The 17,221-nt window shown below is 45.2% G+C and overlaps 1 protein-coding gene across 1 annotated transcript in view; it reads right to left on the reverse strand.

The window, feature by feature from the left end:
* Window positions 1-17,221, reverse strand: part of ATP6V1D (ATPase H+ transporting V1 subunit D) — a 32,519-nt gene that overhangs the window by 6,645 nt on the left and 8,653 nt on the right. The window contains exons 3-6 of the mRNA XM_077260618.1: window positions 13,216-13,295; window positions 12,288-12,355; window positions 9,123-9,167; window positions 8,905-9,008 (exon numbers count right to left, since the gene is read on the reverse strand). Of these exons, the coding sequence (XP_077116733.1) occupies window positions 8,905-9,008; window positions 9,123-9,167; window positions 12,288-12,355; window positions 13,216-13,295 (297 nt within the window). The remainder of the gene's footprint in view (window positions 1-8,904; window positions 9,009-9,122; window positions 9,168-12,287; window positions 12,356-13,215; window positions 13,296-17,221) is intronic.

Below are 17,221 nucleotides of genomic sequence, written 5' to 3' on the forward strand. Positions count from 1 at the left end.
ACCCTATATATCTTCTGTACTCCATTGTGGCATCACTTGACCCTATATATCTTCTGTACTCCATTGTGGGGTCACTGGACCCTATATATCTTCTGTACTCCATTGTGGTGTCACTTGACCCTATATATCTTCTGTACTCCATTGTGGCATCACTTGACCCTATATATCTTCTGTACTCCATTGTGGGGTCACTGGACCCTATATATCTTCTGTACTCCATTGTGGCATCACTTGACCCTATATATCTTCTGTACTCCATTGTGGGGTCACTGGACCCTATATGTCTTTACTCCATTGTGGCGACACTGGACCCTATATATCTTCTGTACTCCATTGTGGCGACACTGGACCCTATATATCTTCTGTACTCCATTGTGGCATCACTTGACCCTATATATCTTCTGTACTCCATTGTGGCATCACTTGACCCTATATATCTTCTGTACTCCATTGTGGGGTCACTGGACCCTATATATCTTCTGTACTCCATTGTGGCATCACTTGACCCTATATATCTTCTGTACTCCATTGTGGTGTCACTGGACCCTATATATCTTCTGTACTCCATTGTGGCGTCACTGAACCCTATATATCTTCTGTACTCCATTGTGGCATCACTTGACCCTATATATCTTCTGTACTCCATTGTGGGGTCACTGGACCCTATATGTCTTCTTTACTCCATTGTGGCGACACTGGACCCTATATATCTTCTGTAGACCTATATATCTTCTGTACTCCATTGTGGGGTCACTGGACCCTATATATCTTCTGTACTCCATTGTGGCATCACTGGACCCTATATATCTTCTGTACTCCATTGTGGCATCACTGGACCCTATATATCTTCTGTACTCCATTGTGGCATCACTGGACCCTATATATCTTCTGTACTCCATTGTGGCATCACTTGACCCTATATATCTTCTGTACTCCATTGTGGCATCACTTGACCCTATACATCTTCTGTACTCCATTGTGGGGTCACTGGACCCTATATATCTTCTTTACTCCATTGTGGGGTCACTGGACCCTATATGTCTTCTTTACTCCATTGTGGCGACACTGGACCCTATATATCTTCTGTAGACCTATATATCTTCTGTACTCCATTGTGGGGTCACTGGACCCTATATATCCTCTGTACTCCATTGTGGCATCACTGGACCCTATATATCTTCGGTACTCCATTGTGGCATCACTGGACCCTATATATCTTCTGTACTCCATTGTGGGGTCACTGGACCCTATATATCTTCTGCACTCCATTGTGGGGTCACTGGACCCTATACACCTAATGGACGCAATTGAGTCACTGGATGCTATACTGTATATGCATTTGGTGCCATCTAATGGCCATTATTGAGTATTACTACAGAGTAACACTGAGGCCATAGAAGTATATGTATATTTCCATAGATTGCCATTTACTGTCAGCTATCTATGACACTTACATGTAATAACTGTCTGCCGTCCAAGTACTTACAATACTATTATGACTATCTTGTGGTCACATTTGTGTCCTCACCAATTGACCTGCTCCTGCAGCTTCTTTACGATATGCAATTGTCGCCTATTCATAAATGTTGATCTTCACAATTAAATATAATTTTAGTATAATAGGCCAGTACATTATTTTTGCATCCACCTTGGGGTTCATACACTCCATGTTTTGTATACGTGTTCCCCATATTTTTGGGATTATGGTCTTTAGCCTTGTCCATATCTCTGGCTCTTCTGTATGTAACACTTCTGTACTGCAGGATATCAGACCTGGCAGTTTCAGGTCGCGATCAGACAACTGTATAAATTGGACTGAGATGGGAACACAACGCATAGATCAGACCTGCAATCTTCTGACCCGAGCCTGAAGGCTGCATTAAAATATATGAAGTGGTCAATGCTTGGATTGGGAGGGCCGCCGGCCAGTTTGAGCATGGCCTTCCAATCTCGGTCTGATTTATACGGCTGTCTAACTGCGCCCTTACCCCGACACTTCGCCTTTTAGACCCTTGGCACAGGCTTACAGGCACCCAGTGACTGCAGGGTGGCGATAGGCTTAGAGATGAAGTCCCCTCCTTCAACTAACCATCTAGATACGGAGTTGACTATTGACAGCAGTATCTAATATAAACAGCCATGACCAGTCCCAATCCTGATCATGGCCGATGTATATCATAGCTGACATCAGCTGATGATGCGGCTTTGGTGTCTGTGGTCTCCATTAGGGTTGAGCGAAACGGGTCGGCCATTTTCAGAAGTCGCCGACTTTTGGCAAAGTTGGGTTTCATGAAACCCGACCCGACCACTGTGTGGGGTCGGCCATGAGGTCGGCGATCTTCTGAATCTGGGATCGGAATTCCGATACAGAGTTATGATATGTTTGCGATATCGGGAATCGGTATCGGAATCCATATTTAAGTGTAAAATAAAGAATCAAAATAAAAAATATTGATATACTCACCCTCTGACGCTCCCTGGTACTAACCGGCAGCCTTCCTTCCTAAGAATCAGCGCTTGAATGGCCTGCGGTGACGTCCGCGGCTTGTGATTGGTCGCGACGGCCCATGTGACCGCCACGCGACCAATCACAAGCCGTGGACGTCATTCTCAGGTCCTAAATTCCTAGAATTCTAAAGAATGATGTCCGCGGCTTGTGATTGGTCGCGTGGCGGTCACATGGGCCGTCGCGACCAATCACAGGCCGTGACGTCATCTTAAGGTCCTTCACGCGCTGATTCTTAGGAAGGAAGGCTGCCGGAAAGAAGCCGAGGGTGAGTATATACCTAATAGGAATATACTCACCCTCGGACACGCCCTGCTTCTTTCCGGCAGCCTTCCTTCCTAAGAATCAGCGCGTGAAGGACCTTAAGATGACGTCACGGCTTGTGATTGGTCGCGACGGCCCATCAGAAGCCGCGGACGTCATTCTCAGGTCCTAAATTCCTAGAATTCTAAAGAATGACGTCCGCGGCTTGTGATTGGTCGCGTGGTGGTCACATGGGCCGTCGCGACCAATCACAAGCCGTGACGTCACGGAAGGCCCTGGACGCGCTCATTTTAACCAAAGCAGGCCGCCGGTTCCCTCGGTAAGTTGCAGGGGCTGCCAGACAGGTGAGTATATCAATATTTTTTATTTTAATTCTTTATTTTACACTTAAATATGGATCCCAGGGCCTGAAGGAGAGTTTCCTCTCCTTCAGACCCTGGGAACCATAGTATCCCATTGCAGTGCATTGGGTTTCGGGTTTCGGCCGACCCCGACTTTTTTATAGGATCGGCCGATTTCACTCGACCCGACTTTTGAGAAAGTCGGGTCTCATGAAACCCGACCCGATCCTATAAAAGTTAAGGTCGCTCAACCCTAGTCTCCATCTTGTTTTACTTCTGTTTCCTGGTGATCCAATAATACTGCTGGGCAGGGAAGTGTCACATTTCTACTCAGGCTCCTAAAGTTCTTATTGGCTACCTATTTCGGAGGGAACTTTCCTGTCTGTAACACGACTCTTAAAGAAGTTGTCCACTACTATAACCTTTTTTTTTTCATAAATCTTGCTATTATGGGCCACTGAAAACATCTACTGTGTATATTTTAGAAATATTACCTTTTATCATGCTGTAGCAGCACATCTTCAGTGCTGGATCCAGCTCTCATGGGTTAATCAACAACTTCCTTTCTCCGGAGTTATTGTGCTCTAATACTACAAGTTCCATGATGCATTGCACTCGCCTGTAACTCTGCACCTGGCACACCCACTCCAAAACACACCCCAACCCCTCCCTCCTCTATCTTCAGAAAGATTTGTGATGTCATTTCTGTCCAACCTCCTCTTTTACATTTGTCCAACGCACACTCCATTACACACAGATAGATAGATAGATAGATAGATAGATAGATAGATAGATAGATACAGATATATCTATATATCTATGTCTATTTCCATAGGTATGTCCATATCCATGTTTCTAAACCCCTTCACCCCTGGAGCTTTTTTGTTTTCGTTTATCGCTCCCCTTCTTCCCAGAGCCATAATTTTTCCGTCAATATGGCCATGTGAGGGCTTATCTTTTGCGGGACAAGTTCTACTTTTGAACAACACCATTGGTTTTACCATGTCGTGTAACAGAAAATGTGAAAAAAATTCAAAGTGCAATGAAATGGCAAAAAAGTACAATCCCACACTTGTTTTTTGCTTGGCTTTTTGGCTAGGTTCACTAAATGCTAAGGCTGTGTGCACCCGTTGCGGATCTGACTGCAGATCCGCAGGGTTTTTTGCTGCACTGAATTGCATCAAATCCGCAGTGTAGTGCACAACCAATGTAAGTCTATGGGAGCCGCAGACTTGTTGTGCACATGCTGCGGAAAAAGCCGCACCGAAACCACACCAAGAACTGCATCAAAATTGCACCAAAAACTGTATCAAAACCGCACCAAAACTGCACCAGGTTTTGATGCAGTTTTCGGTGCAGTTTTGATACTTTTTTTGGTGCGGTTTATGCGCGGTTTTAATGCCGTTTTTGGAAATAAGTAAATAAACGGAAAATGTGCATGATTTGAATGGAAACATGCATGAAAAAACGGATTCCAAGGCCGGATTCATCATTTCACAGCTCAGTTTCATACGTTTTTTTGCCGAATCCGTCGCTGTGCGTTTTTTCGCCGGACAGAAAAAACGTTCCTCTGTATGTGTTTTCCATCCGGCGGAAACAGCTTTTTTGACGGATCCGGCAAAAAACGGATGAAACTCTATGAGAAAAAACCAGATCCGACGGAAAAAAATGGATCCGTTTTTTTCAAAACTCGCCGGATTGTGCCTCACGGCAAAAACCTGATGTGTGAAAGCACCCAAATATATGGATAGATACATCTATGTATCTACAGATATATCTATAGATAAATATATCTATAGATAGATATATAATAGAAAGGCCGATGTTTCTATAAGGCTACTTTCACACTTGCGTTTTTCGCAATCCGTCTTTTTGGGAAAAAAAACGGATCCTGCAAATGTGCTCGCAGGATGCGTTTTTTACCCATAGACGTGTATTAGTGAAGGATCGCGACGGATGGCCACACGTCGCCTCCATCGTGCAACGGATGCGTCGTGTTTTGGCGGACCGTTGGCACATCCGTCACGTCTGCCATTTTCTACCGCGCATGCGCGGCAAAAACTCCGCACCCTCCTCCCCGGACTTCAGAATGGGCAGCGGATGCGTTGAAAAACTGCATCCGCTGCCCACGACGTGCACAAATTTCACAACGTGCGTCGGTACGTCGGCCCAACGCATAGCGATGGACCCGTGCCGACGCAAGTGTGAAACAGGCCTTAATGAGCGTTTAATTTAATAAAAAACTGAAAAAAACGGCGTGGGCTCCCACGCAATTTTCTGCGCAAGAGGGGGAAAGCCGACGGCCGGGGGCCAATATTTGTAGCCTGCTATGAATATCAGCCCGCAGCTGTCTGCGTAGCCTTTACTGGCTATTAAAATAGGGGAACCCCCCCCAAAAAAATGACGTGGGGTCCCCCTATATTTTATAGCCAGAAAGGCTATGCAGACAGCTGCGGGCTGATATTCATAGCCTAGAGAGGGGTCATGGATATTGGTCCCCCCCCTGCTACAAATACCAGTCCGCAGCCACCCCAGAAATGGCACATCTGATGCGCCAATTCCGGCACTGAGGCTGGTTTCACACTTGCGTTTTTGGACGCTGCGTTTTAGCGCTAAAAAACGCATGCGTTTTTTTCTATACTTGACATTAAAAACGCATGCGTTTTTTCGCATGCATTTTGACGCGTTTTCGGAAACGTATGTGTTTTTGAACGCGCGCGTTCATTTGCAGAAATGCAACCTGTAGTAATTTTTAGCGGCGTTTTTTATAGAAAAAAACAGAAAAAACACTGAAAAACCACCCACCATCAGGGTGATAAAGGGATCCAAACCCTAACCCTACCCCTAACCTCACCCCTAACCGTTTAATGAACATTTTCTGACAGTCATAGTGCCACGATATTTCAGTGCCACGTATATAAGTGCCACGTATATAAGTGCCACGTATAAGTGCCACGTATGTAAGTGCCACGTATGTAAGTGCCACGTATGTAAGTGCCACGTATGTAAGTGCCACGTATGTAAGTGCCACGTATGTAAGTGTCACGTATTTCTGTCACGTTTAGGGTTAGGGTTAGGCCCTAACCCTACCCCTAGCTATTTCTATTTATAGTGGGTTTTCATGTGGATTTTGATGATTGGCAGCTGTCACACACTTCTCAGCATGCGTTTTAAAACCGCAAACGCATGAAAAAAACGCATGTAAACGCGGCAAAACGCCGCATTTTTTTTCTACATGCAAAAACGCATGCGTCTAAAAAACGCAGCGTTTTACCACGTTTACATGCGTTTTTTCACACATGCGTTTTTTTAAAAAACGCGTGCAGATAAAAACGCAAGTGTGAAACCAGCCTTAGCCACTCTCTTCCCACTCCCGTGTAGCGGTGGGATATGGGGTAATAAGGGGTTAATGTCACCTTGCTATTGTAAGGTGACATTAAGCCGGGTTAATAACGGAGAGGCGTCAATAAGACGCCTATCCGTTATTAATCCAATACTAAAAAAGGGTTAATAAAACACGCACACATTAGGAAAAAGTATTTTAATATTCTTCATTTAACCATACTTACCATACTTCAGCGCCTGCAAAAAACGTAACATAATAAACCGTATACTACCTGTCCGCCGTAGTCCAATTAATAACGAGTGTCCCACGACGATCTCCCCTATAGAACAGTGACATCGGGTGATGTCACTGCTCTATAGGACCCTCAGTGACACACTGACAGGAGGCAATGGCTCCTGCAGTGCATCACTGAGGTTACTAAAGTTCACTGGTCTCACTTTATGGCAAAAAGCTGCGTGGGAACTTTCTCATACAGCATGCCATAAAGTGAGACTAGGGACTATTTTCTCACAGGGGCGTAGGAATACATTGTGGGGAATACATTGTGGAAGGATACCTTCCTCCCCTCATTGTGTTCCTGGAGCCCCTGGAGAGTGGTTGCGTCAGCTGATGCTCCTGCTCTCCACGGGAGATCGTCGTGGGACACTCGTTTTAATTGGATTTCTGCGGATCAGGGAGTATAGTGTTTGTTTATTATTTTAATATATTTTTTACAGATGACAATGGCTTCGGGGATCAAAGTGACAAGTGATGGTGAGTATGTACTCTATGTTTTATGTACTGTATGTCTGTATGTATGTACTGTATGTATGTACTGTATGCGCATGTCGTCGCATGCCGTCGCATGCAGCATGTCGTCGCATGGCACATGTCGTCGCATGCAGCATGTCGTCGCATGCAGCATGTCGTCACATGGCGCATGTCGGCGCATGCAGCATGTCGGCGCATGGCGCATGTCGTCGCATGCCGCATGTCGTCGCATGGAGCATGTCCTGTATGTGTTCTATGTATGTATGTACTGGATATGTGTTTTTTTTTTTTTACATTCAACACATTAGCCGCATGATGGGACTACTACTGTCCCATCATTGGCTAATGTGTCACTCACTGTCACTGTAGCAGGCAGAGCCCGATGGGACTTGTAGTCCCATCGGACATGCTTGCACACAGAGACGCCGCCGCCACCACCACCGCACAGCCACCTTCAGCACCGGCAGCCGCCGCCACGGCACCGGCCGCAGCCGCCGCCACGGCACCGGCCGCCGACGCACCAGCCGCCAGGGCACCGGCCGCCGACGCACCAGCCGCCAGGGCACCGGCCGCCGACGCACCAGCCGCCAGGGCACCGGCCGCAGCCACGGGATCAGCCGCAGCACATCTCGGCAAGCAGATCCCATCCCAGCACCAGACACCTGCAGTGCACAGCCCCGCCCGCCCCCAGCAAAGCCCCGCCCGCCCCCAGCACAGCACAGTCCCGCCCACAGCCCAGTCACTCTTGAGTGACTGCTGACTGTGCGGCTGGGACACGCCTGTTACTGACGTCACGTCAATTTCCAGAGTCTGGAAATTGACGTGACGTCGGCAGAAATGAGAGGCGGCTGAAGCCTGGGGGTCACGTGACCCAGACTCAGCCACCAGCATAGCGCCGCTCACAGGGGAAAAAGGCAACGCAAGGTATTTACACAATTCATCAGGGGCCCCGGGGGGATACATTGGGGGGATAATTGAAAGTAGTGGACAACCCTTTAATAAAGCAGAAGTCCTGAGTACACCATATAAGGCTGTGCTGTATTTATGTCCTGAGTGCTCGTAAAACCAATCTTATTAATTTAGAGTTCAAAATGTACAGAGGAAAGTGGATTTCGCTCACGCCTTGTATTTATGGTGGTTTGAAGGAAGTCACCTCTGGCTTTGGCATACATATACGCCGCATGTCAGGAAATGGTTAAGAAAAAAATCCTTCTCTCCATATTCACCTACCACCTGTGACATACTGTGATCTGGAGTGACATAAATGAAGATTTTGGGTACCTACCATAAAATCTTTCTCTGAGCCTTCATTGGTTTCTTGTGTCCCCCAATGATAGAGAAATAAGGGGCGCTGGTATGGCCCTCCTTCGGGCTGCTCTCTGCTGTCCCAAGAGCTCCGTTGCACCACGAGCAGCCTCAAAAGACCCCTGCTATAATCCAAACGTTTTGCCCACTTGCAAGGAGTGACATGGATCTAAATCAGCGCTGCGAACCCTTCGCTCTGAGGATATTCTAGGATATGTCATCATTTAATGAACAGTGGGGGTCCACCTCTGAGACCCCACAGATCATAAGAGATGGCATATCCTCGCAATATTTGATAACATATGATGGAAATCCTTCTTCCTACAACATCTCGAATAGGAGACGTGGCAGCTTGATGTCTATCCCGTATACCGCTGAGCGCCCAGCCATACCTGCAATGAGGCCAGCTCCACCAGCAGCTCCACCGCCTTTGCATAGTTCCTCTTCAGTTTAGCGAGCTGTTCTCCACCTCTCGCCAGACCCGTTAATTCGTAACCTGATGGGATACAAAGCATTAGGAAAGTGTTCATCGATGGGTCGGAGTGGAGGATGAAATAATGGAGGTTTTACCACTAGTGAGTGTACAGAGAAGATGTAATCTTATACTCACTATCGCCCCCTTCTTGGTAATGTTCAAACACCGGTAAAGTCACACCTGGAAGACGGAAGAACAGTCAGTGGTGGACACATCTGCGATAACCTGTGTACATTAACCTCCTAGTCACCAGGACTCCTTAGGATAATCAAAATCAAATCCATGGGGGAAGGGGGTAAACTCTTAGCACCTCGGCCAATCAGCTGCTTGAAAGAGTAGAAAAATATATATATATATATATATATATATATATATATATATATATATATATATATATATATATATATATATATATATATATATATATACACACAGCATCCCGACTGTCTATGGGTTGTGCACAGTATTGTCTTTAAGTGAGCTGCAATACCAGACACAACCTGTGGACAGGTGTGGCACTATTTCTGGGCAATTGTAATAAAGATGACCTTTGCTAGGCATCTGAGCAACTGTACCCACTATCTCTCAGCTGCCGCAAGGGAGTACGCATACACAGGGGTGGTCCATCTTTAGGGATAATTAATTTTTTTTAACCTAACCCTTTCATGACTGAATGATTTTCCGTTTTTCCTCTCCTTTTCCCAAGAGCCATAACTTTTCTATTCTTCTGTCCCCATAGCCGTATGAGGGCTTGGTACTTGTGGGACGAGTAGCACTATTGAATGACACCATTCATTTTATCATCATGTAATGCACTGGAAACTGCAGTGACATTGTAAAATCAGTGGAATTCTACAATTGTTTTTTGGGATTGTTATTTACCACGTTCACTATATGGTAACACTGACCTGACAATATCATTCTCCACGTGTAACGCTGCACCCTTGTGCTGACATGTTAAATGCCACCGTCACAGATGGATAGCGGCATTTAACAGCTCAAAGCTCCTTTTCACCGGCGGTTGTTAAAGGCACATGATGGCTGATAAAATCGATGCGGGCTCAGTGAGTGAACATGTGTCACAGTCAGGGATACATCATATGATGTAATTGTAAGTCCTGTGGCGTGAAGGGCTTGATTTAATTTTAGGCTAAGAATCTTTTTTTAGAATTGGGCGCTGTTAAAAATTTTGCCTTCTATAGCCTTTTTGCTGCAGAATGAAGTAACTGATAATTCATCAGTGAGCTCATTCTGACGGTCTGAACGTAGCGTATGGAACGCTTATCTGTCTTTTTCGTAGCTTCTTCTCTTTTCCATTAGGTCTATGACATCACGTGATTAATGACTGATGAGCTGAATCCTTCTAAGCTCTATCTACATGTTTCTCTGAAAGTAAGACAGGGTCTTATATATTTTTTTTTCTCCGAAAGATGGGTTAGGGCTTAATTTTCCAAGGATGGCTTATTTTTTTCCCCCCCATGAACAACAATGCACATTTATTCTTGGGAAAAAACAAACAAACATGTGATCGCATTCTGGGACATCAGCATGAATTTCTGGAAATCCTATTTCCATGTACAACAATCTCCTCTTGTCATCGGCTGAGGATGAATGACGGGATTACAGCGATCACTAGTAGATCATTCTGTCCCCATACATATGTTATCGGCAGCACATCTCCTGTTTACATTGGATGATGTGCTAACGAGAACAATGGCCCCGATTCATTAAGATGGAGCTGTGCTGGCCAGTCTGAATGAACGGGGCCACTGGAGTAAGATGAGCCTAATTCATTAAAGGGAATGGGTGAGCAGGTTTTTGCCATCTCAACCGACAGCAGCCTGATGTCAGCTAAGAGAAGCTGAATCCAACGATGTATTACTTAGATCACCGGGTGCAGCTGTTCTGACACAGAGCTTTTAGATTTAGCATGAAGCAGAGCTGAGGAAGCTAACTCCGCCCACACTAGGCTCTGTATATACAATGTCCATAGACAGAGGACTACCAGACACACGCTTTTGTGTCCCAGCAATGATAAGCTCCTGGTGCTAAAACAATCATAGCAAGCAAAGAAAACCACAGAGCTTAAGGAGAGACATTGCTGAAATCTGTTTTACCCCTACAGCATGCTGTCATCATGTTACATAGCAAAAACCTGCGGCTGTATTTCAAGCATACTGCAAAAATCCTGTAAAATCAGGCTAGTGCTTTTTTCGGTGAAACACAGTCTAAACAGAAAGACTGTTTTTCATGCAGGAGTCATCATCAGAACTACAATTCTATGTCACTGACAAGTCCCTAACAGGAGGGGGAGGAAAGGAGCAGCTGGGTCAGCAGTTGAAGAGGGGGATGACTCATGCAGGGAAGCGAGACCTCCTGTTCCTACATAGAGCTTCGAAGGATTCAGCTCTTCAGTTATTAATCACGTGATGTTATAGACCTAATGGAAAAGAGAAGAACTAACTGGGTAGAAAGGTGGGCTCTCTGCCATAGGGACCAGCATAGGCCTGCAATGATACTTGTCCCCTTCTGCGCCTCTAAAGGTACCGTCACATTAAGCGACGCTGCAGCGATAGCGACAGCGATGCCGATCGCTGCAGCGTCGCTGTTTGGTCGCTGGAGAGCTGTCACACAGACCGCTCTCCAGCGACCAACGATGCCGAGATCCCCGGGTAACCAGGGTAAGCATCGGGTTGCTAAGCGCAGGGCCGCGCTTAGTAACCCGATGTTTACCCTGGTTACCAGCGTAAAAGTTAAAAAAACAAACAGCACATACTCACCAGCGCGTCCCCCAGCCTCTGCTTCCTGACACTGACTGAGCTCCGGCCCTAACAGCACAGCGGTGACGTCACCGCTGTGCTTTCACTTTCAGTTTAGGGCCGGAGCTCAGTCAGTGTCAGGAAGCAGAGGCTGGGGGACGCGCTGGTGAGTATGTGCTGTTTGTTTTTTTAACTTTTACGCTGGTAACCAGGGTAAACATCGGGTTACTAAGTGCGGCCCTGCGCTTAGTAACCCGATGTTTACCCTGGTTACCAGTGTAAAATATCGCTGGTATCCTTGCTTTTGCTGTCAAACACGGCGATACACGGCGACCTAGCGACCAAATAAAGTGCAGACCTTCTAGCAGCGACCAGCAATTTCACAGCGGGATCCAGATCGCTGCTGCGTGTCAAATACAGCGATATCGCTATCCAGGTCGCTGCAACGTCACGGATCGCTGGCGATATCGCCTAGTGTGACGGTACCTTTAGTGATTATGGAGGAATATCTAACCTCCCCATGCTGTGAATCATTCATTACCTGCTACATTGTCCTTCTTTGCTCGAACTTTAACTTGGGCTTTATTCACATTCTGGATAACTGTTGTACTGTGGCGGAGAAAGACTAGATTAAGCAGAGTTGAATGTGTTCACAATGTAAACGAACATTAAAGGGAATGTGTCATCAAAAACTTTTTAAACATTAATGTTTTAAATTTAAAAAAAAAAAAAATTTTTATATATATATATATATATATATATATATATATATATATATATATATATATATATATATATATATATATATATATATATATATATATATACACACATACACACACACACATATACACATTATTTCTGACATAAAAGAAGAACAATTATGTAAAAAGTTTAGATATTTCCATGTTTAAACACTAGGGGGGGAACCTGCTGAAATATGCCATGAAAACCTAGTGTAGTGCTCGCTCACCTTACGACTGCAGCAAAAGTGGGCGGGGTCAGATGTCACTCCTCACCTCCCCTTCTGGGTGATTGGACAAGAATGAAGGAGGATGAAGTGTAGGATCGCAGTGTGCAGACATTACTGGTGACTGCCAGTGATACAGAGCTGCTGACAGTCACTGAAGACGGCCGGCAGCGCAGATTCTGGTAGCCACTACTGCTCACTGTACCACACATTATAGGATTAGATACATAGCTCAGTAAACTGTATCACATTTGATAGGATTAGATACACAGGTCAACCTATCAAGTGTGATACAGGCAGTGCATCCACACAGTGCATGGCGGGGGTCCGGAACGTCATACACTGGATGTTACACACCAGGGGCAATGGAACTGTAGGAGAAACCTGAATGCAAGGATTTAGACGTGTGTCCCAATACTTTCCCCTACAGAGCATCTTGTGCTGCATCTCATCCTTGTCTCACGATGGCAGCGATGGGACTATAATTTATGCCGCTCACCTGAAATCTCCTGCGGTGAACTTGGCTTCAGCGAGTGAGAAGGCGGCCTCCCTCATTACCTCCCCCATTAGCATCTTGGTCTAGAACACAAATGTCAAGGAGAATTATTAAGTCATTTCTAGAGATAAAAATCACTGAATTCATTTTCACCAAACTGTCTTAAAGAGGTTTTCCAGATTCAGGTAATGTCTGCAGTCAACAGCGGGCAGATCGCTTGCTGCACTTGACGTGATGTCAGCGCTGCAGACAATAACAGATACTAGGAGACGCAGAGCTGGAACCGGCAAAGGTGTGTAAAGACTGTTAAAAAAAACAAACAAACAAACTAACTACAATCAGGAGTCAAAAGTTTATCAGATACAAGATAGGTAGACCTGGGGTGCACAAACTTCCCACATTGTGAGATTCCACTGCTGTATTTTAAATAACAGACATTTATGGTCCATGCACAAAACGATCCATTACTAGCAGAAAGCCCCTGAAGAAGCTCCAGAGGTGAAACACGTAAATATGGTGGGATTGGAGTCATACCCCAAGGCAGCTGCATACACAATAGGGAGTATTTCCCACAGGTGGCCACCTTTCCACTATAAGCAGGCCCTCACTTTTACCATCAGTGCTTCATTAGTATTTTGGGTGATTTACAGTCAGGTCCAGAAAAATTCGGCCAATGACTGAATCTCGGAGATTTCAGCTCTGCAGGCCACGATTTCTGATTAAATGTGAAACAGAGATGCAACTGAAGTGGAAACTTATTGGTTGAATTAAAATAGGGTGAACACAAATATCCTGTAAAACGTTAAGGAATTGCAACCATTTATCCACAGCGGCAAGTCACACTATGCAGACAGTCAAGGTGCAAAGAAAGTAATGAGAATATCAAATGCAGTGAGCGTAGAAATGTACCAACAGGTAAGAGGACAAGTTAAATTGGCCGGCACAAGAAAATGGAATATATTAAAAAAAAAACAATGTGCAAAGAACAGGTTAGTGAAGATATCAGACGTTTATTAATAAAAACGTGAAGAATAAAGTGTGTGCATAGATGGAGCTACAGTACACCACAGCAGGGGGAGGGTAACGGACCGCTACAGCGGGTTATGGAGTCAGAGGGGGGTGTAATGCCGCAATATACGGCCCATAAATAATAGGAGAACAGAAGCACCGCGCGGCAGGAGAAGAGCGCATGACTGCAGAGGAACTGAGCGCCGCAGAAAACAGGATATAACCATATCAAGAGTCCGCCGTGGAGCCACGTCCCCATTCTCCTACAAAGCCGCCTCATTTCAGGGGTAGTTAGAGAAATTAACTTTACCATAAATAAAATGTCTATTTCTAATACTTTGTAGAGAATCCTCTGCAGGCAATGACGGCCTGAAGTCTGGAGGTCATGGACGTCTTCATCGCCGGGTTTCCTCCTCTGTGATGCTTTGCTGCCTTTACTGCAGCTGACTTCTGTTTATGGATAGTGCGGATTCTTTTATTCCTTCGATGGCACCGTGAAGATCAGTTGATGTTACAATTGTTTTCTTAGAGAACACAGATGCAAAATAGGAATTTAGAAGTTCGGCCTGCTCAACATAATTTTTGACCACTTTGCCCTTTTCATCCTGTAAAAATTAATGCTCATGGCCAAGGTAGTAGCTGATGGAAATGGAGGGATGGAAGAATAAAAGGCTGGAGGAGAAGGTGCCAGGAAAAGATACAGTGGAAGTACAGGCAGAACATGTCACCAATTGAAAAAAATGCAAGTGGCTTCCCGGATTGCTGAATGGAAAGACCCAAGTGATATAGTGCAAGGATAAGAAGGTAGCAGCCCAGGTGAGGGAGCCCCTGGCAGTTCTAGTTTCCATATCCCAGTAATACAGCTTATTCCAATGGTTGGTGTGGACCACAAACGTCATAATAGGAGAGACGTCTATAGGTCGCAGGATTGCAGCTTCCTAAATAAATCCCGATTACAGCTTGCATTATACGAGTGCCAGATTCTAGTTTCTACATTGTGCACCGCATTACACACAGGGACATATATTCCCCTCTATAAACACTGACCTCCTGGAGAGTGTTCTTCACTTGGGTGGATGCTGTGAAGGGGTCTTTCTTCACCATGGAAAGGATTGTGCAATCATCCACCACTGTTGTCTTTTGTGGATGTCCAGACCTTTTTGAGTTCCCAAGCTCACCAGTGCAGTCTTTTATTGCAGAATGCACCAAACTGTTGAATTGGCTGCTGCTAACATTTCTGCTATCTCTGATGGATTTCTTCTTTTTCCAGCCTAAAGATAGTCTGTTTCTCTTCCATTGAGAGCTTCTTTGTCCACATGTTGTGGTTTCACAGCAACAGCTTCCAAATGCAAATGCCACACCTGGAATCGGCTTCAGACCTTTTACCTGATTAATTGATGGATTAATGCGGGGAAAGCCCATGTAGCCCATGAAATAGATTGTGAGATAACAGACCAATTACTTTTGGTCCCCTTAAGAGCTGTAATTCCTAAACCCTTACTCCAGTTAGGATGTGAGTACCCTCAAATTAAAGCGGAGAGTCGACGCTTTAAACTCAGATTGATAATATAACTGTATATTGAATGTTTTGGTAAACAGCTATAGTGTCAAAACTTATGTCACTGACCAAATATTTCTGGACACTCCACCACGCTTCTTTTTTCTGACAAAACATATATGGAGACCAAGCGACCAGAGGGCACTCATGTGGTTCTTCAAGGACGTACATTGACATCTATGATCAGTGCAGGCATCTAATGACCACCAGAGGGCGCTCATGTGGTCCTTCCAGGCCTTGCAGTGATACCTATGATCAGTGCAGGCATCACAACCAATGATGGTTTGGGGAGCCATGTCATCTGCTGGTGTAGGTCCACTGTGTTTTATCAAGATCAAAGTCAGCGCAGCCGTCTACCAGGAAATTTTAGAGAACTTCATGCTTCTCTCTGCCAACAAGCTTTTTGGAGATGGAAATGTCATTCTCCAGCAGGACTTGGCACCTGTCCACACTGCCAAAAGCACCAATACCTAGCTTACAAACAACAGTATCACTGTGCTTGATTGGCCAGCCATCTTGCCTGTCCTTAACCCCATAGAGCAGAGATGGGGAATCTTTTTTCTGCCAAGGGCCATTTGGATATTTATACCATCCTTTGGGGGTCGTACAAACTCCGACCACAAAGTACATCCTGACTCTGGCACTGGTGTCAGGACGTAATCTTTCATTGCATGCCCTTCAGTGTTCAGTAGCGAACATTGCATGTGTGTGCTAACAGAGCAAGAAGAAATCAATGAGCTGGTTGTAATAAAAATACACCTCCCTGACCAAGTATGTGGTCCCTGAGAATCTGCTCGGGGGCCTGATAAAAGGTCATCAAGGGCCGTAAATGGCCCTGGGGCCTGAGGTTCCCCACCCCTGACATAGAGAATCTATGGGGTATCGTCAAGAGGAAGATGAGAGACACCAGACCCAACAATGCAGATGAGCTGAAGGCTGCTCCCAAAGCAACCTGGGCTTCCATAACACCTCAGCAGTGTCACAGTCTGATCATCTCCATGCCACGCCACATTGATGCAGTAATTGATGCAAAAGGAGCCCAACCAAGTATTGAGTGCATTTACTGAACATACATTTCAGTAGGCCAACATTTCGGATTTTAAAATCATTTTTCATGCTGGTGTTATAAAGTATTCTAATTTACTGAGATAATGACTTTGGGGGTTTTATTTGCTGTAAGCCATAATCATCAACATAAACAGAAATAAACACTGGAAATACATCACTCTGTTTGTAATGACTCTACATAATATATGAGTTTCACTTTTTGTATTGAAGAACTGAAATAAATTAACTTTTTGATGATATTCTAATTTTGTGAGAATCACCTGTACCTATGATCAGTGCAGGTATCTACTGACCGGCATAGGGCGTTCATGTGCTTCTTCCGTGACGTGCAGTGCTACCCATGATCAGTGCAGGCATCTAATGACAGCCCTCTGC

The sequence above is a fragment of the Ranitomeya variabilis genome, chromosome 1, assembly GCF_051348905.1.
Source record: "Ranitomeya variabilis isolate aRanVar5 chromosome 1, aRanVar5.hap1, whole genome shotgun sequence".
Lineage (NCBI taxonomy): Eukaryota > Metazoa > Chordata > Amphibia > Anura > Dendrobatidae > Ranitomeya > Ranitomeya variabilis.